Source organism: Mesocricetus auratus, unplaced genomic scaffold (genome assembly GCF_017639785.1).
Source record: "Mesocricetus auratus isolate SY011 unplaced genomic scaffold, BCM_Maur_2.0 Super-Scaffold_6730, whole genome shotgun sequence".
NCBI classification, from domain to species: domain Eukaryota; kingdom Metazoa; phylum Chordata; class Mammalia; order Rodentia; family Cricetidae; genus Mesocricetus; species Mesocricetus auratus.
Window position 1 is genome coordinate 92,803,416 of NW_024429184.1, and position 16,731 is coordinate 92,820,146.

The window sequence follows — 16,731 nt, forward strand, 5'->3', positions numbered from 1 at the left end:
CCCACATGCCAAGCACACCCTCCCATCTGCTTTTGTGAGTGGCTTCCTTGGAATGCAGTCACATGCACTTGTGTATGTACTGCCTGGAGCTGGTTTTGCACAGCTGCAGAGTGGACGAGCGAGCGCTGACAGAGAACGTATGGGCCCAAAGCCTGAAAATTTTACTTTTTTTTTTAAGCTTGCTAATGTGGGATGTGGTAGCCCATGCCCATAATCCTAGCACTTGTGAGGTGGAAGCAGAAAAATAAAGGTTCAAGGTCACCCTGCTATAGGAGATTCTGTCTCAGAAAACAAATGACAAGTTGGCCAATACTGCTGTAGACTCCAGGGGCACCCGCTGGGGACCTTAGGCAAGACACTGGGACCACTGTAGCTCACTGCTTCCACAAGACTCCCTGCCACGTGTGGTTGCCCTGAAACAGACACACCGCTCAGCAAACAGCACATGTTCAACAGAAGATCTCTGCTAGCCCAGGGGTTTCTTTATGGATGCTTACGGTAAGCCCAGAGATCTACCCCCACCCGACTCTACTGAGACCACACGCCCCTGCCCCCACCCGACTCTGCATCTTTTTTAGCCTGGGGGCTAGCATCTTCTCAGCCTGAGAGTCCCAGGGATCACCAACCATCTGTCCACCTGTTATTCACACGGCCCTACCAATTTCTGGCTTCCTGAAATGCCATTCGCTACCATTCTCCTCTTTTCAAACATCATACTTAGCCCTGGGGACTCTCCTCAAATGTTTTACCCAGATGACTTCTGTCACACAGACCCTCCCATTCCTACCCCCAGATGACTTCTGCCACATAGACCCCCCCATCCGTCCCTAGAAGTGTTCTCTCCTCTAACCCTGCCTTTGCTTGTTTTACCTTGAATTTGGTGAGAATGGAAATCTACTCAAAGGAGCTGAAGAAATCAGTTCATAACCGTGGTTCTCAACCTGTGCCTTGCAACCTCTTTGGGGATTGAACAACCCTTTTACAGGGGTGACCTAAGACCACCCTGCTTATCAGATATTTGCACTGCAATTCATAAGAGTAGCAAAATTGCCCTGTTCCTGATTTTAGATCAGTGTCTATCCCTGGAATACAAACAGTCATCGTGTGCCTATAGCACAAAGAGGGATGCTCTCTCAGCCTGGACTCTTAGGGGGAGTGCCTGGACCCTACCCAGAGTGAAATGACAGACTCTAGATATCCCCTATGTGGAAGGATTTGGCAATAGGGTGGGAGGGTGGGGGGAAGGGGAGTGCGGGAGGAGGGGAGGGAGAGGGAACTGGGATTGACATGTAAAACAAGCTATTTAAAATTAAAATAAAAAATCAAAAAAAGAGTAGCAAAATTGCAGTTATGAAGTAGCAATGAAAATAATGTTGTGGTTGGGGACCACCACAACATCCGGAGTGTATCAAAGGGTCACAGCAGTAGGGAGGTTGAGAACCACTGGTCCGTGACATCAAGACCAGCTTAATAAATTCTTCCTGGGAATCAATGCCAGGAAAAATATGTTCTGACAGACACATTTGTGCACATCCTTCTATTTGACAGTCAGAACCTCAGAATGCTTCCCCCCTTTTCACTTCAGCAACCAGGAAGTTTCATGAGAAATTAAAGCCACCACACCCAAGGGCATAGAGACACCTGTTAATTTGTCTTTGTTCTTTTTTCTCTCTATAGGATTAGGTGATCTATATACCTAAGTATAGCATTCCTGCATGTTCTCTGATGAAATGACTATTTTACAAAGGGACAATGACCTTCTGTCTGGAGGAACTTCCTATGACACCCAAAGTACTTCTGAATCTCACTGGTTGTGTCTGGGGAAGGGAATGCTGTTGGTTAGTGAACATTTCCTCCAAAGAATTCAAACACAAACCTCAAAAACTGGAACTACTGAATATTAAGATGAAAAGACCCTAGGGCTGGAGAGATGAATCAACAGATGAGATCACTGGCTGCTCTTTCAGAGGACCAGGGTTCAGTTCCCAGCAACCACATGGCAGCTTATAACCATCTGTTACTCCAGTTCTAGAGGACCCAGTGCCCTCTTCTGGCCTCCACAGGCACCAGGCACTGAAATGCAGACACACATGCAGGCAAAATACCCATACACATAAAATAAAAACAAATATAAATTTAAAGAATAGAAGAACCCTGAAATGAGTCAACTTCTACAACATGGAACAAGGATCTGTGAAAATCCAGGTCTTTGGGATGTTTCTATCTGTATTTGTGGCAGGTCTTAGCTAATCTCTCTAGAATTCCCTCCCCAATGCACCTATAAAGTGCTAATCACCTATAAAGTGCTAATCGTGCTTGACCATCATAGAGAGCATCCCAGGTCTTCGATGAGGCAATCAAGACAGCAAGATGGGGAGAAAAAAATGTGTGCAGTACACACATCTGATGAGAGACTTGGATCCAGAATACACGAAGTCTTAAGTCAACAGTAAAGAGGCAAAGGGCCCAATTTTAAAATAGACAACCCAAACGCAAAGGGATATACCTTCTTCTCGGCGCCACATGGAACCTTCTCTAAAATTGACCACATAATAGGAAACATAGCAAATCTCCACAGATACAAAAAGATTGGAATAACCCCCTGTATCTTATCAGACCACCATGCATTAAAATTAGAATTCAACAATAACACAAATCGCAGAAGCTATACAAACTCATGGAAATTGAACAATGCACAATTGCACCATACCTGGGTAAAGGAAGAAATAAAAAAAGAAATTAAAGACTTCCTGGAATTCAATGAGAATGAAGATACAACATACGCAAACTTATGGGACACTCTGAAAGCAGTGCTGAGAGGAAAGTTCATAGCACTAAGTGCCCACATGAAGAAACTGGAGAACAGTCATACTAGAGAATTAATAGCACAGCTGAATGTCAAAATAGACAAATGACTTGGGCAAACATTTCTCCAAAAAGAATAGATAACACCCATGAAATGATGTTCAACATCTTTAGTCACTAAGAAAATGCAGAATAAAACCACAATGGAAAATGAGATTCCATGCCACCCCACTAGGATGGCTAGAATGAAATAGCAAATACAGTGAGGCTACGGGGGGGGGGGGGCAGTGAGGTCATTACACGTTAGTCAGAGGGATAGCAAGTGGTGCAGCCTCTTTGGAAAAGAGTTCCCCAAGCAATAAACATAAGGTTAAGAACACCTTATAATTTTGTAATCCCACTCCTAGTTACATACTCAAAAGAACTACAACCCTGTGTTCACTTGCTCACAAATGTCCATTACCTACCATAGCCACAAATGGAAATAACCTACATATCCACCAACTAAGGAATGATATAAACAAATATGGCATAGCCACAGAACATTGTTCAGCAATAAAAATAAAGGGTAGGTCAACAAGATGGCTCAGCACATAAAAGCTCTCATTGCCAACCCTGACAACCTAGTTCAGTCCCCAGGACCCACTTGAAGAACAGAAGGGACTGATCTACACACACACAAATGTCACACAGAAACAAACAAATGTAAAAACAAAAAAAACTAAACAATGGAATACTGACATACATGGCATAAACGAGCCTTGGAAACCAGTCACAAAACTGATCCCGTTTATAGTTAGTGTCAACAGGGAGACACAGCAAGTTTGTGATTTCCAGTGCAGGATGAGTGGGGTTTGGGGATTCCTGCTGCTGGTGTTACAGGGTTTGAAGGAGGAGGCCCTGGAGATGATTGGCAGTTTGATAGCAATGAGACTTAACACGGCTACATGAATAAGGAAAAACTAAAATGTATGTTGAGCTGCAAATTAAGCTGCAAAGGCTCAGTTGCATTGCATGTGGTCAAACGTCAGTGATGCTGCTATCAAGAGTTCCTAAATGATAACCTCTGCTTGAGGACCTGTAAAAGCAACACACACTCTCACACAGTGGAGGCTATGTGGGATCTTTTTTATTTCCTGACTATGGGACTCCCCATCACTTACCATAGTATCTGGTACATCAGAAAGGCTCCCATAGTGTAATATGCTTACTCGGAGACAGATTACCGTCACTGAAAGGAGGAAGTGGACCCAGGAGTCCCAACCCTAACCAAGAAGCTATCTGCAAATGATATTCACTGACAAAAGGTGAGTCCGATGGTCACACTGGGTATATTAACTAGACTGCAGGGCAGGTCCTATGCCCAGCAGTAGTTGGCCAGGACAAAACAAGCTCATTGTTTTGGGTTTGGTTTGGTTCGGTTGCTTTTTGGTTTTGGGACTTTTTGTTGTTGTTGTTATTTGTTTTGGAATCTGTTCCCTTTCGCTTTGTTTTGGCGTTTTTTGAGTTATTGGTCTTTTATTTGTTTTGTTTTTCACTTTCATTGGGAGGTTTTTTTTGTATTAGTTTTTGCTTCTTTGGGGTTTTTATTTTTTTATTTTAAGAGAACAAAGAACATAAAATTGGGTAAGTAGGGAGGTAGACAGAATCTGGAAGGAATGGGGGGAACATGATCAAAACATATAGTATGAAAATGTTTTCAGTAAAACAGACTTTAGCCTCAAGAAATGTTGGCTTGGCATTTCATAGTGATACTTTCAAATAAAAAAATGCAATCAAAACGTATACTGCAATGTATAGTAGACCTTTTATCATAATCCTACACATAAAACTAAGGTATATGTGTATTATATTTAATATACCTAGAACTTAATATAGAGGTGGGATATATAATCTTTCATATGTATGAACTATTTATTTATATTTTTAAAATTGAAAAAAATAACACCTAGAGAACTTGGAGCATAGGAACTTGCAAGCAAATCCTTATTTTTCAATGCATAATCTTCAATGCTGGTTTAAGTATGTTTTAATGTAAACAATTATTTAATTTTAGGGAGAAAAATCTACAATTCTTATTTGGGGACCAGCCATTGTGTCCTAGCATATATTTAATACTTGGTTCCTTGTTTGTGGGTGCTCCCTAAGGAGGAGTCCATGATGTTCTACACCTAACACTGCATAGGACAGATCAATGTCCATTAATGGCACTGACCACTGATCCTGTCACTAAACACTAGAAAGCTTGTCTCCATACTGCAAAACCCCTGAGCAGTCCAGCCAGTGCCTCTCTTTGGCAATGAACTGCCCCCCCACCCGCTACTCTCTCTTAACTATCAGGATGCAGGGAAGCATATGACTGCAACACAAGGGTGGTGAGCCCATGGGTAAACCAGCTCAGTTACCACTCAGCTATCCACATAAGCACATAGCAAATGCCTAGTTCTACGCTGGCGACAACATCTGCCTACAAGAACTCTCACCATACTTTGAGTATTTCAGACCCACCCAAAAAGCCTTAGGTCTCTGACTCCATGCACCGCCCCCCCCAGCTGAAAGGCCCACGGCTTTAAAAATCTGTCTCAAAAAAAAAATGAAGCTTCTTTGGGGGAACTAGGAACCTGTCTGTAACAAGTGTCAGATCGGTATAGTTAGCCAGTTTGAGACTCAGCTGGAAGGTTCCTGATTCCAACTGAGTCTATGAACATAGCAACCAAGACAGCAGCTTGTTAAGGATGTGTTATAAGGTTACAGCAGGACTTGGTTTCTAGACTTCTAATTCTAGTCAGTCTTCCAGTAGCTGCTAGCTTCTTGTGGTTCTGACTCCATGTCTCTCTTATATCGCCCACATCATCTAAGAACCGTGATATATTCTCTCTCTCTCTCTCTCTCTCTCTCTCTCTCTCTCTCTCTCTCTCTCTGTCTGTCTGTCTGTCTGTCTGTCTTCCTGTCTCTCTGTCTCTGTCCCTCTGTGTGTGTATCTCTCTCTCCCTATACCCCTTTAGGATCTCAGTATTTTTGACAACTGAACCAGAACTGAGAGCACAGGGTGGCTGGTAGGATCTGGTAACAGGAGTAATCTGAAACTGAAATTACATGTTAACATTGGGCATCAGTTGTTTAAAACCTAACTTTCCTTAAGCCCAGTTCCAATATGCATATGACTATTTCACCTCAAAATGTCACTGAAACCCATCTTTGGGGTCTGTCCAGAGGTATCTAGACTCCTAGGGTGTTCAGGCACAAACGCAGGACAGGCTGGACAGGCCTTCCTTTGATTCCCCCCACATCCCATGCTGTCTATGTCAAAATTCTTTCCCTGGAACCATAGGCAAAGGCAGCAGGGGGCTCAGAAGATATCTTACTTTTGTAAGAGAAAGGGGAACAGAACAGCACGTGGGGAGAAACACAAAGAGAGGGTTCCCTGTATGCTTAACCTTTGTCTGATTGCCTACATACCCACAGTTACCATGGTGCCTGTGCTGGCTAGCATTATGTCAGCTTGACACAAGCTAAAGTCATCTGAGAGGAGGGTGCCTCAGTTAACAAAATACCTCTATAAAACCAGTCTGCAGGCAAGTGTGTGGGCATTTCTGACTTAGTGATTGATCAAGGAGGGTCCAGCCTATTATGGGTGGTGCCACTTCTGGGTTCTATAAGAAAGCAGGTTGAGCAAGCCAAGGGAAGCAAGCCAATAAGCAGTTCTCCTCCATGACCTCCACATCAGCTTTTGCCTCCAGGATCCTACTCTGTTTGAGTTCCTGTCCTGACTTCCTTCAATGATAGACTTCAATGTGAAAGTATGAGCCAAATAAACCCTTCCCTCCCCAACTTGCTTTTGGTCAAGATGTTTCATCTCAGCCATGGAGACCCTAACTATGGCAGCGCCTAAAATGCAGAAACTAGCCTTTCTGAAAACATCTCCCCTCACTCTCTTTTAGAAGCCATTCAGAATTGTGAATGTAGTATTACAACACAAATCTGTTAATGAAAGGTTCTAAGACCTCTATGGAGTTTAATGAAATGCATCAAGGCTTGGTAGAGACAGGACTGCAGGCTGCCCAGAGTAAAGGAGAACCCTGGTGGTCCTGGACTGGTGAAGGAAAAGAACTCCAGCAGGCAGGTAGCCAGGCACATGGACGAAGAGATGGAGTATCAGTGGTCTAAAGGATGCTTGGATGTATTTTGAGCGTATTTTTGCAAAACTGAGGTTTTCCAGAAAGCATGAATAGGTCGATCATAAAACCAAGTGCTAATATCCAGTTTTCCCACAAAGCTAAGTGCCAAGTAACCCTTCTGCTACCATGTGCTCATTCTGAGGCTCTGTACAAGGTGAAAGTAGACATGACCGCCTGAGTTCCGGTTCCATTTTAAAGATGAAGTCGCAACCAAGCATTTCTTTTAATCATAGAATTTTACACCCTGCTTTGTGACATTTATCTACTTGTATACTTTCTAGAATCCCAGTTGTCAAGTAGTGAAGACCCCCTGAAAAGTCATGGTCCTCGATATAACTGCCCCCCTTGAAACATGCACTCTCAGCCAGTCACGGGATAGCTTGTTTTGAAGACACGCAAGTAAGAATGACAAAGTAATCATTACAAAGCCTGTCTGTATTTCAGGGATTTTAACTTATTCATTTTTCTCAGTGGCATTGTAAGACAAATGCCATTGTTATCCTCCTCTGACTGAAGAGGAAACCAAGGTATAGCTGGTCCGAGGCCACAGAACCCCCGGCTGACAGTGGTGCATGGTAGCCACAGGACCCACGGTTTCCCATCACAGCATCCATGTACCATGTGCATTTGGACTTGGCTTCTTGAGAGAAAGAACACCATCTCTCCCTAAGGCAGGAACTCACCTGGATGTATTTAGGTTCCGATAAAGCTGCCCGAGGGACTCCAATAACCGCCCCTCCATCTCTCGGTCCCTGAGTTGCTGCGCCAGAGCCAGCCAGTGTTCATGATATGTAATGCATGCATCAGGGTTTGGGGACACCGAGCTGTAGAAATGGCAGAGGGATTTGGTGACCTGAAGCTGACCTGAACATAAAGCAGAGACATGAGTGAGACATGGGCAAAGCATGTGCCGATCCTTTTCTCCAGTGCTCCCAGCAACATGGGACATACTCACTGTTTAAGTGTCGATGCCGTAAGCCAAACAGCAGAGCCATTTCATAACACAGGCGGCTGTGGGACAGCTGGTGTCCAGATACCAGAGCTTGGCCCAACCAGAGTAACACTTGTATCAATTCCATGTCCGTCTCCACGCTGGCTTGGAGTTCAGAATACAGCCGGACAGCCTGCAGAAGGTAACCCCTGGCTGACTGCTGCATGCAGGACTTGAGGGTCAAGTGGCCAAGATTGGCTATAGACACAGCCTGGTTTCGCACATTCCCCATCTCCCGAGCTCTGATCAAAGCTCGGAGATAGCTCTTGGCTGCCCTGCTTGTCCGGCCTTCGTCTTGAAATGCCAGTCCCAGGAGGTTATGAATCACGCCCCTTTGGGTCATACTCTCTGTCTCCCTCAAGGAACACAGTAGCGGTTCAAGGATCTCCAGAGCTTTTTTGGTCTGCCTGGCTAAGAGATAAACCCAGGCCAGACAGAGAGATGATTCAAAGGCTTCTTGCTCACCCAGTAGTTTCCCTACTGCCTGGGCCTGGCTCAGGTAGTAGACAGAGCCCTCATGAGACCTGTGCTGGAGGTACATTTTGGATAGGATGAGACACAAGACCCTCTGAGTGCTCAAGTCAGTCTGCTCCTCACAGGCAGCCAGGGCCTGCCTGAGGACTGGGCAGGCCAGTGCAGAAACTTCACCCCAGCTTGAGGAAGGAACACCAAGGATCTTAGTGGCATTCTGGAGGACCAAATAAGCCTGGCAAATGGAAAAAGACATCCCCCGGGCACTCTGGGGACCACGTTTCTGAACAGAGGCCACTGCAAGATGTGGAAGATACTTCTTGTCATACAGAAAACTCAACATGGTGGCTGTAGCCTCCAAGACAGGAGGGTGTCCAGAAAGGATCTGCAGGCGCTCGGCAAATGGCAGAACCTCCTCATGCCGGCCAAGTCTCAGGAGCAATCGGATGGCCAGGAAGCAGGATCTGGCCTCCAGAGGGCTACTCCCCACCACAATCCCTTGGCGCAGCACATAGGCCACCACGTCAAGCTCATTCTTGGCACTGAACTCACGGTCAGGCAGGCAGGCTAGAAGAGCACCTGCCTTTTCCAGCAAGGTCGTGCCTTTATGTCTTAGTCTCTGCCTCAGGTAGATGGCTGCCAAGTTGATGTACAGAGCAGACACTAGGGAGAGGTCCTCAAATGCCCCATCAAGGACTCGGATGGCCTCTTCAAAGTATACCCTGGCCTGGGAAAGTTTGATCTTCCTGATGCTTAGCCGGCCCAGGAGGAAGCAGAGTCGGGCATGGGCCCACATCATGCGGCCCATTTTGGCCCACTTTCTTGAAGTCTCTAGGTAGGCCACTAGCTCATCCTCCTCAGAGAAGCTATAAAAGGAGGAAGTGAGGAAAGAGAAGGAGAAATCATAGAGGCTCTTAAAGTGGTCACTGTAGCCTTCGTGATCCAGAAAAGCCAAGATGGGGGCAAACTGCTCCACCTCATCCTCTTCTAGACTAGTGCTCAGGTCCATGAACAGTTCCGGGTCATCAAGGTCATCCGGCTCCGGAAGGTGATAGCTGTCTGAGGAGGCTGAGAGGAGCTCTTCCTCCAGGCTGGAGTCCACAGAGCTGCTGGAACGTCTGGAGCCCAGGGTCTGTCGCTCCTCCCAGGTCCTCCCAGACCTGGCCTCCTTGAAGCCCTCAGGTTGAGATGCTGTAAGGATAGGCAGAGTTGAGCATTCTTGAGTGTCTGCAACTAGGACCTGAGGACAAGAGGTTGGGCTCAGCACAATCACTACTCACCCCTCAGATCATTCTGAAGACTCTGGATGGATTCAAACTCGCCTAGGTAGAGATGAAAGACAGGCCTGGTATTAGGTCAGAACACGTCACCACGCTGCTGACCCTTGAGGAGCTTTTGAGTTGAAGGAAGGATAGGAATGGGCAGACTTTATCCCCTCAACATCCGCTTTAGAGTTTCCATCATCCCATTTAACTCACACACTCTACAGTGGTGGCAGGTCAGAGAAGAAAATGTGGAAACAAGAGGTGTGAGCACTGGGCTTGTTAAGACAATCTAGAGAGATGCAAGGCCAAAATCTCTCAGTTACTTTATAGCAGAGCTGGAGAGAACCGTAATCATGGGGCACTTTCAACACGCTGTGCTGCAAGGTATCTCTCCTGCTTCCTTTCTGCTCTCCCTTCCCATCCTGCCTCCTTCCCGTTCTCCCTCCCGTTTCCTTCTTTACTCCGCCCACTCATCATCCACCCATTTGACAGACAGGAGTTCTGTGTGGGTCAACAAGTGGCAAGACTGGGGGCCCTAAGTGCTCATTTAAAGGGACAAAAATGCATCTGAGGCCCCTAGCTTTGTTCCCTGAAGTAACTTGATATTTTGACTTTGAGCTAGTCGCAGGTGTAGGTAGAGCATGAAGAAGGCGTGGAGCCAGGGAAGGCGGTGGAAGCTGCAAATACAGACTTGAGGCTCACACCAAAGCACAAGGGGTTGGCCCAAGTCCTAGGACTGGTGTCAACACGCAGGTGCAGTGTTTAAAGGGAAAAGAAGGCAAGATGGGGGGAGGGGTGTGTTCATAAGCATGTCAATATTCCCAGAGAGAAACTAAAAATGCAGAGAGCTGAGACAATCATAAAGGCCAAGTGACTTGTACTGCAGCTATCCAATGTCACACAAGCAGAAAAACACAAGGGAAGAACCAAGAAGATTCATGGAGTCCAGGAAGGAAAGAATGTTCTTGACTCGTGAGCCTCCAAATAGTGAACCTGAGGAGGCCAAGGCCACACAGTCCTCAGGACAGCAACTGCTAAAGGGAAGAAACACCTTTTCCTGAGGGAGCAGCGACAGTGCAGTCCCCACACCTCGAACCAGTGAACCCTCCTGGGACCAGTAACCCTCTACCCCCATCAAGCACAGCCTCTTCCTGCTCTCCTGTGGAGAGAGATTCTGGGATTGCCATTGCAAATATTTCAATGTGCAACTTAGAAAGGATAAAAGGCCCCTCAGCTGAAGCTGGAAGAGCTCAGAAAGCTATTTGCCTACTCTGGACTCTCTAATGTTGAAAGAAAAGTACCCATCTTAACGTGGCCATTTCTCTTGGAACCAGGACACTAAAAGCACATGTTGTATTCATCACAAGATGGGAGAAGACTCAGAGATGCACTCTTTTCCCAGGGCATCAGCCCTAAAACGGCTAGCATTTGCTAATAATCTGGTTCCTATACTGGCTGCCTTGAGGCCAGGGCTTACACAACCACAAGATAGAGTCCACAGCCAGGAAAAGTTGACTCCTGGTTCTTAAACAACAAGTGACATGCTTCCTGGGACCTGTTTTTGGATCTTCCAGGCAATGGGCCTACAGTAAACAGATCCAAGTCTACCATCAGCCACTGCTGCCCTCCCAGAGCAAGTACTCCGTGATGTTCGGAGCTCTGCTCCCCCCACCAGGAGGTGATGGGAGCTTTGAACTCCTGGATGAGCCTGGCAGATCTGCCACAGTGAGAAAGTTTTGCTAGGGCTGAGTGCTGATATCTGGGGTTTCCATTCCTCACAAAAGCTCCCTATACTTGAAGAAAGTTTCCAATTCCTTCTTTTCCTGGGAACTGACCTGAGAGTCCCTTGTGGAAAATCTCTGACTATTGCCATGAAATGGCAGTCATTTAGCTCAGATGCATAGAAGCAGACACGCCACTGTCACTGAGAGGTAGGAGAAAAGGAACCCTATCAGTGAGAGTAACCATACTCATTCACACAAAGCACTGGGCCTTTCCCATCGTAAGGAAACTGTTACCATTCATTTGCTCATTCATTCATTCATTCAGCATTGCCAAAAACTATGTTAGGCAAGGAAGATCCACCCCTGAGACTGATGTATCCAGAAACTCAGGGTCATCTTGTATCTGGGGCAGAGTGATGAAATGGACTGCCCTGGTTAGCAATTATCCCGGTTCACATACTAATATTTTTGGGCCTCAGTTTCCTAATCTATAAAATAAGGGGAGAAATTATCTCTGAGATCTCTTTCAAGTTATTTGTGTGATTTGTGACCTGGAACCTGATCAACTCTGTGACCTTTAGCCATGACTCAGGAAGTTCTTCCTTTCCTTGGGATGAAAGGCCAATACAGCTGGCCCACCATGGTAAAGGCAGGTTGGTTTTATCATCTGTCACAATTGCTAGATAACACAGTGTGTGCAAACTAGAAAGATCTGAAATCTACAGGGAAACTCGGTTGTCCAAGCATAAACCAGGCCATCAAGTGAATAATGACTGCAGCCCCAGATTCCCAAACAGAATGTAGAGAGAGTCTCTTCCTGGCTCTGGGCTCTTTTCTGGCCTTTAGGAGCCTGAACTTTCTCTGGGATCTGAGGAGTAACACTCACTAAGCCGGTAGACAGAAGTGATGTCAGTGTGAGCAAGAGCCCGTAAGAAGCCCGAACACTCCGCCTTCCTGTCACTTCCCGGAGCCCAGAGAGAACATCTTTCCTCGTCACTGAAAAAGGCAGAGTTCTTGCTCCTGGATGGGGCAGAAAACAGACACAGGTTAGCTCTGGGCTTCGGTCTCCCCATCTTCCTCTCTCCACACAAGGCTGTAGTGAGGCTTAGAGGAGTGGGCTTGTCCATGGTTGACATCAGCTCCTCACGGTTGCAATCTGTGCTTCACTGCGGAAGAAGAAAGAGAAGCTGGATGGTGGTGAGTGGGTCCAGGGCAGATGGAAGCACCCTTCTATTGAAATTCCATCTCTCCAGAGAAAGAAAGTCTGTCCCTCAAACCCCAGTAGCATCAGTTTATAACGGGAGTGACAGGAATTGGTGCCTCCATGGTTAGTATTTAAGGAAACCATAAAAAGTTCCTTTCTCCTTATTGTATTTCCAGGAAGTCAGGGGCAAATGGTGCCTGTTTAGAAGAACAACAGAAAGCTCCCATGTGATCAGAAGGAACCCTACACAGTTAAGATTTGACTCATCAACACAGAACAGCACTATAAGACACTACTAAGAAAGGAAAGGAATTACTAAGGGACAGAGAGTGAGCAGAGGGAGGGTCAGGGCAGAGAAACAGTCATAAACAGAAGAGCTCTGAGTGCAGCCTACATGTGACCACCTGTAAGGTCTTGTTTGCTTGTTAGAGGTCATTTGGAAAGCTACAAATGCCTGACAAAGCACATCCACTGTTTAGCTGACCATGCTAAACAGGATCACTTTAAAGCCAACGTGCGAGCTTACCCCTGCAATCCCAGCACTCCTCGGGAGGCTGAGACAGAAACGTTCTGAATTCAAGGTCACACCTGACTACATAGTGAGTTCTAGACCAGCCAGCCTGGGCTACAGAATGTGACTGAGGCGGGAGAGTAGGACAGAGAGCAAGGTCAGGGAAGCCTTAGGCAAAAGTAGCAAAATCAATACAAGGGAAAAAAACAAAACAAAACTGGCAGTGAGGAAAGCCAGACACCCTCACTCACATACCTCTCAGCCCACACCCTCAGCCAAGGCCAGCTAGAACTGGCTGGAGCCACTGCTGCAGGTACTCCGGAGTGTCTGAAGGTGACCAACCTGTGGTTCATTCTAAACTTCATGTTAACAGAGAGCATACTCCAAAAGCCCACCCTGTTCAAATGACTCCCCAAAATATATATGCAAAAGCCTCACTATTTATATCACATGACCCTTTCAGCTCCTAAAATGTTCCCCTGTTCTGGCCATCTTCCACCCTTGAAAAGCATATCTTTCTCCTTCTGCTACCAACCACTAATTGTGCCTATTCAGTTCCTTGTTCTAAACCTAGAAACCCCAGCAGGTGCCCACTGAACCTCAATGTCCACAGATATCATTGTGTATAAACAGAACACAAAACACAGCAAATATATATGCATAAATAAATATATATACATAAATATTATATATGTACATATATAAATAAATAAATCAAGCTCAATACCAAGTAATCTAAAACCAAATCAGAACACAGAACACAGCAAATACATGCATAAAGTCAGGTTCAGAATCAAGTGATTTGAAATCAAATCCTTCAAAACCCCAAAATTCTTGATCCTGAACCTGGTGTAAGAGAGAGCTGGGCATAAGTTCCTTCATAAAGCCCACAGTCTAGAAAGACAGCGGCTTCCTTACAGAGGACTTCGAAACATCTTACTGCCTGCCATTCTGGTCCCACCTTTCACCTGTGTGAGCCCTGAGAAACATCAGGCCCCAGTGCCTGCACCACTGAAGCCTGTCGGATCCTAGCATTCAGAGTGCGATGCAGGTACCACAGAGATTGCAATGTTACAGGACCTGGAGCAAATGCAAAGATGCCTTTCGGAAAGGAAGTTTTCTTTACTGCAGGATTCATGCAAGGCCCATCATTTAAAATGTTGAAAAATAGTTCTCATAACAAAAAAAAAATGCAAAGCAGGAAGTGAAAATAATGAAAGAAAACCAGCAGGACCCCAAAGAAGTCAACAAACACTGCAAAATCAGAAGCAACAGTCATCTGAAGTCTGACTTACAGTGAGCCCGGTCAGAACAAAGAAACAAGAAATGAGGCTGGATGGCTTGCAGAGGAACTCACAGCTCTGTCAGTGGAAAGCAGAGTACATTAAGAATGGCAGAGATGAGTTACATGGCAAGTTCAGTTATAGAAGAGGAAAAAGCTAGAAAAAACGGAAGAGCCCCCCCAGAATGAGGTCTCCGGTGATAAGATAAAACAGCAACAATAACAAAACAAACAAAAGCTAATTCAGCAAGGCTGATGATAGAGTAAGTCCAACACACCTCCACCCAGATGCCAGGAGAGAGACTAAAAGATTGAGAGGGGGCAATATTCAAAAAGAGAGTGACTGAGAAGTTTCCAGAATTGGAGAAAGACATGATGAGTCTTCAAACTGAAGAAGCACACCAAGTCCTGAGTGAAACAAATAAAAGTAAGTTTTTAACAAGGAATCCACTTCTGATAGGTCTTTCCAAGTTATCTGCTTCTTTGTTTACTCTTACTTTTGGGTTTAACTATCCACAATTTAAGTATTCAATTTAATGACATAAAATAAATTTAAACGATGACTGGGCAGGGGTGGTGCACACCTTTAATCCTAGCACTCCAGAGACAGAAACAGGCAGATCTCTGAGTTCAAGGTCAACCTGGTCTACAGTGTACTTTCCAGAACTGTCAGGGCTGTGTCTCAAAAACAAAACAAAACAAAACAAAAAACAAAAAAACAAAAAAAGAAAGGAAATATAAATAAATGACAAGAATACACACATCTGAAATAAAATCAAAGAAAGAAGAAAATAATTGAGGCAAATGTTATAATCAACAGTGCAGAAAACAAAGACAGACAGCAAAAGAAAACATGTTTCTCTGAAAACACTAGTAGACAAAGCTCCCAGCATGATGTGCTTGTATTTTTTTCTTGTTACTTACACACATACACACACACACACACACACACACACACACACACACACACACACACACACTGAAGATGTTACTCTATGCCTGGACAAATTATCATCCCAGAGCATTTAATCCAAACAAGGGCTCTGGCGGTGCTTGCCAGGTGTGGAGTTTCACTGAAGTAGCTGCCTAAGAGTGAGCTTTTGCAGACAGCAGGGGTTAATCTGCTATCAACACCAAATAGGCACTGTTCATGTCTTGGTAAAACTGTAAAATAACAAGTTCTGAAATGAAAAGAGACTGCCTACCTACATAGAAAGTACAATTTTAATCAGCAAAAGTAGATGTCACAAGAAATAGAATTATAAACAAAAAAGCTATAAAGAGTAAATGAGATAACAACACAATAAATAAAAGACATAATTTTAACGCTATGAAATTCTGAGTTTTCTCCTACTCTCTTTTTGCTGATCCTGAGCAACTGGTTTATCAGTCTTGCTTACTTTTCTTAGCTTAGGTATCTAAGGGTGCACTTCCTGTTGGTTGCACTTTGTTACAATGAACTATAGCACAATGGGGACCTAATGTTTACTCAAAACAAAACAATAAATAAAGTTGACATGTTTGCCATGTGAGGTACCTGCTCCCTTTTTCAGGGGGGTTGTGAAGACCCCACTCAGTAAGCTCTCACTAGTGTCCAGTCTGCAAAGAGAGAGGTCCGCATGGAAGAAAATGTTCCTTCATGTTTCCAAGCAAAGCCACAGCCAAGTAAGGCTTTGACTTAGCCTTGAATAGAGGAACAACTGGTGAGAAAGAAGGTTGAAGAGCCAGAGGCTTGGCCCAAGCCCAGGTGACCCTGGAGAAGCAGATCCTCAACTGGATTTGACAGTCAAATGTAAAGTGGTTAACGTTGGCCCCCTGCATGGACTTAAACACTCAACGGGGAAAGTATAAACAAAGAGTAAGATGATTGGTCTGTTTCCTCCCTGAGGAACAATCCAAGGGACCACACTCACCAGACACTAGGCTTAACTCCATATGAGATGTCATTTAGGCAATTATTTATCACTAAATAATTTTTGATAGGGTCTCACTATGTAACTCTGGCCATTCTGGAACCTATTTTGTAGGCCAAGCTGACTCTGAACACAGAGATCCACCTGCCTCTGTCTCATGACTTTGGTTCAATTCATCCAAGAAAGACAGGCCCTTTTAACCTATAAATGAATGATGGTTATTTTTTTCTTCTCCTCCTCCTCTTTCTCTCTCCCCTCTCGGGCATCTTGGAGGGACCTCACATTGTGATTCTAGCCCCTCCAACAGCTATCAGAGTGCCTGGAATCACCCTGAGTTCATCCATCCATCCCTCTCAAGTCCAGTCTTGGAGGAGAGAGAGAGAGAGA

The 16,731-nt window shown here is 45.1% G+C and overlaps 1 protein-coding gene across 3 annotated transcripts in view; it reads right to left on the minus strand.

Moving 5' to 3' along the window:
• Nucleotides 1–16,731, minus strand: part of Sh3tc2 (SH3 domain and tetratricopeptide repeats 2) — a 55,162-nt gene that overhangs the window by 11,741 nt on the left and 26,690 nt on the right. For all 3 annotated transcript variants that reach the window (XR_005875711.1, XM_021229849.2, XM_040741727.1), the window contains exons 9-12: nucleotides 12,321–12,454; nucleotides 9,726–9,767; nucleotides 7,939–9,636; nucleotides 7,667–7,847 (exon numbers count right to left, since the gene is read on the minus strand). Coding sequence is in view for 2 of the 3 variants with exons in the window: in XM_021229849.2 (XP_021085508.2) it covers nucleotides 7,667–7,847; nucleotides 7,939–9,636; nucleotides 9,726–9,767; nucleotides 12,321–12,454 (2,055 nt within the window). In the remaining variant the exon portion in view is untranslated. The remainder of the gene's footprint in view (nucleotides 1–7,666; nucleotides 7,848–7,938; nucleotides 9,637–9,725; nucleotides 9,768–12,320; nucleotides 12,455–16,731) is intronic.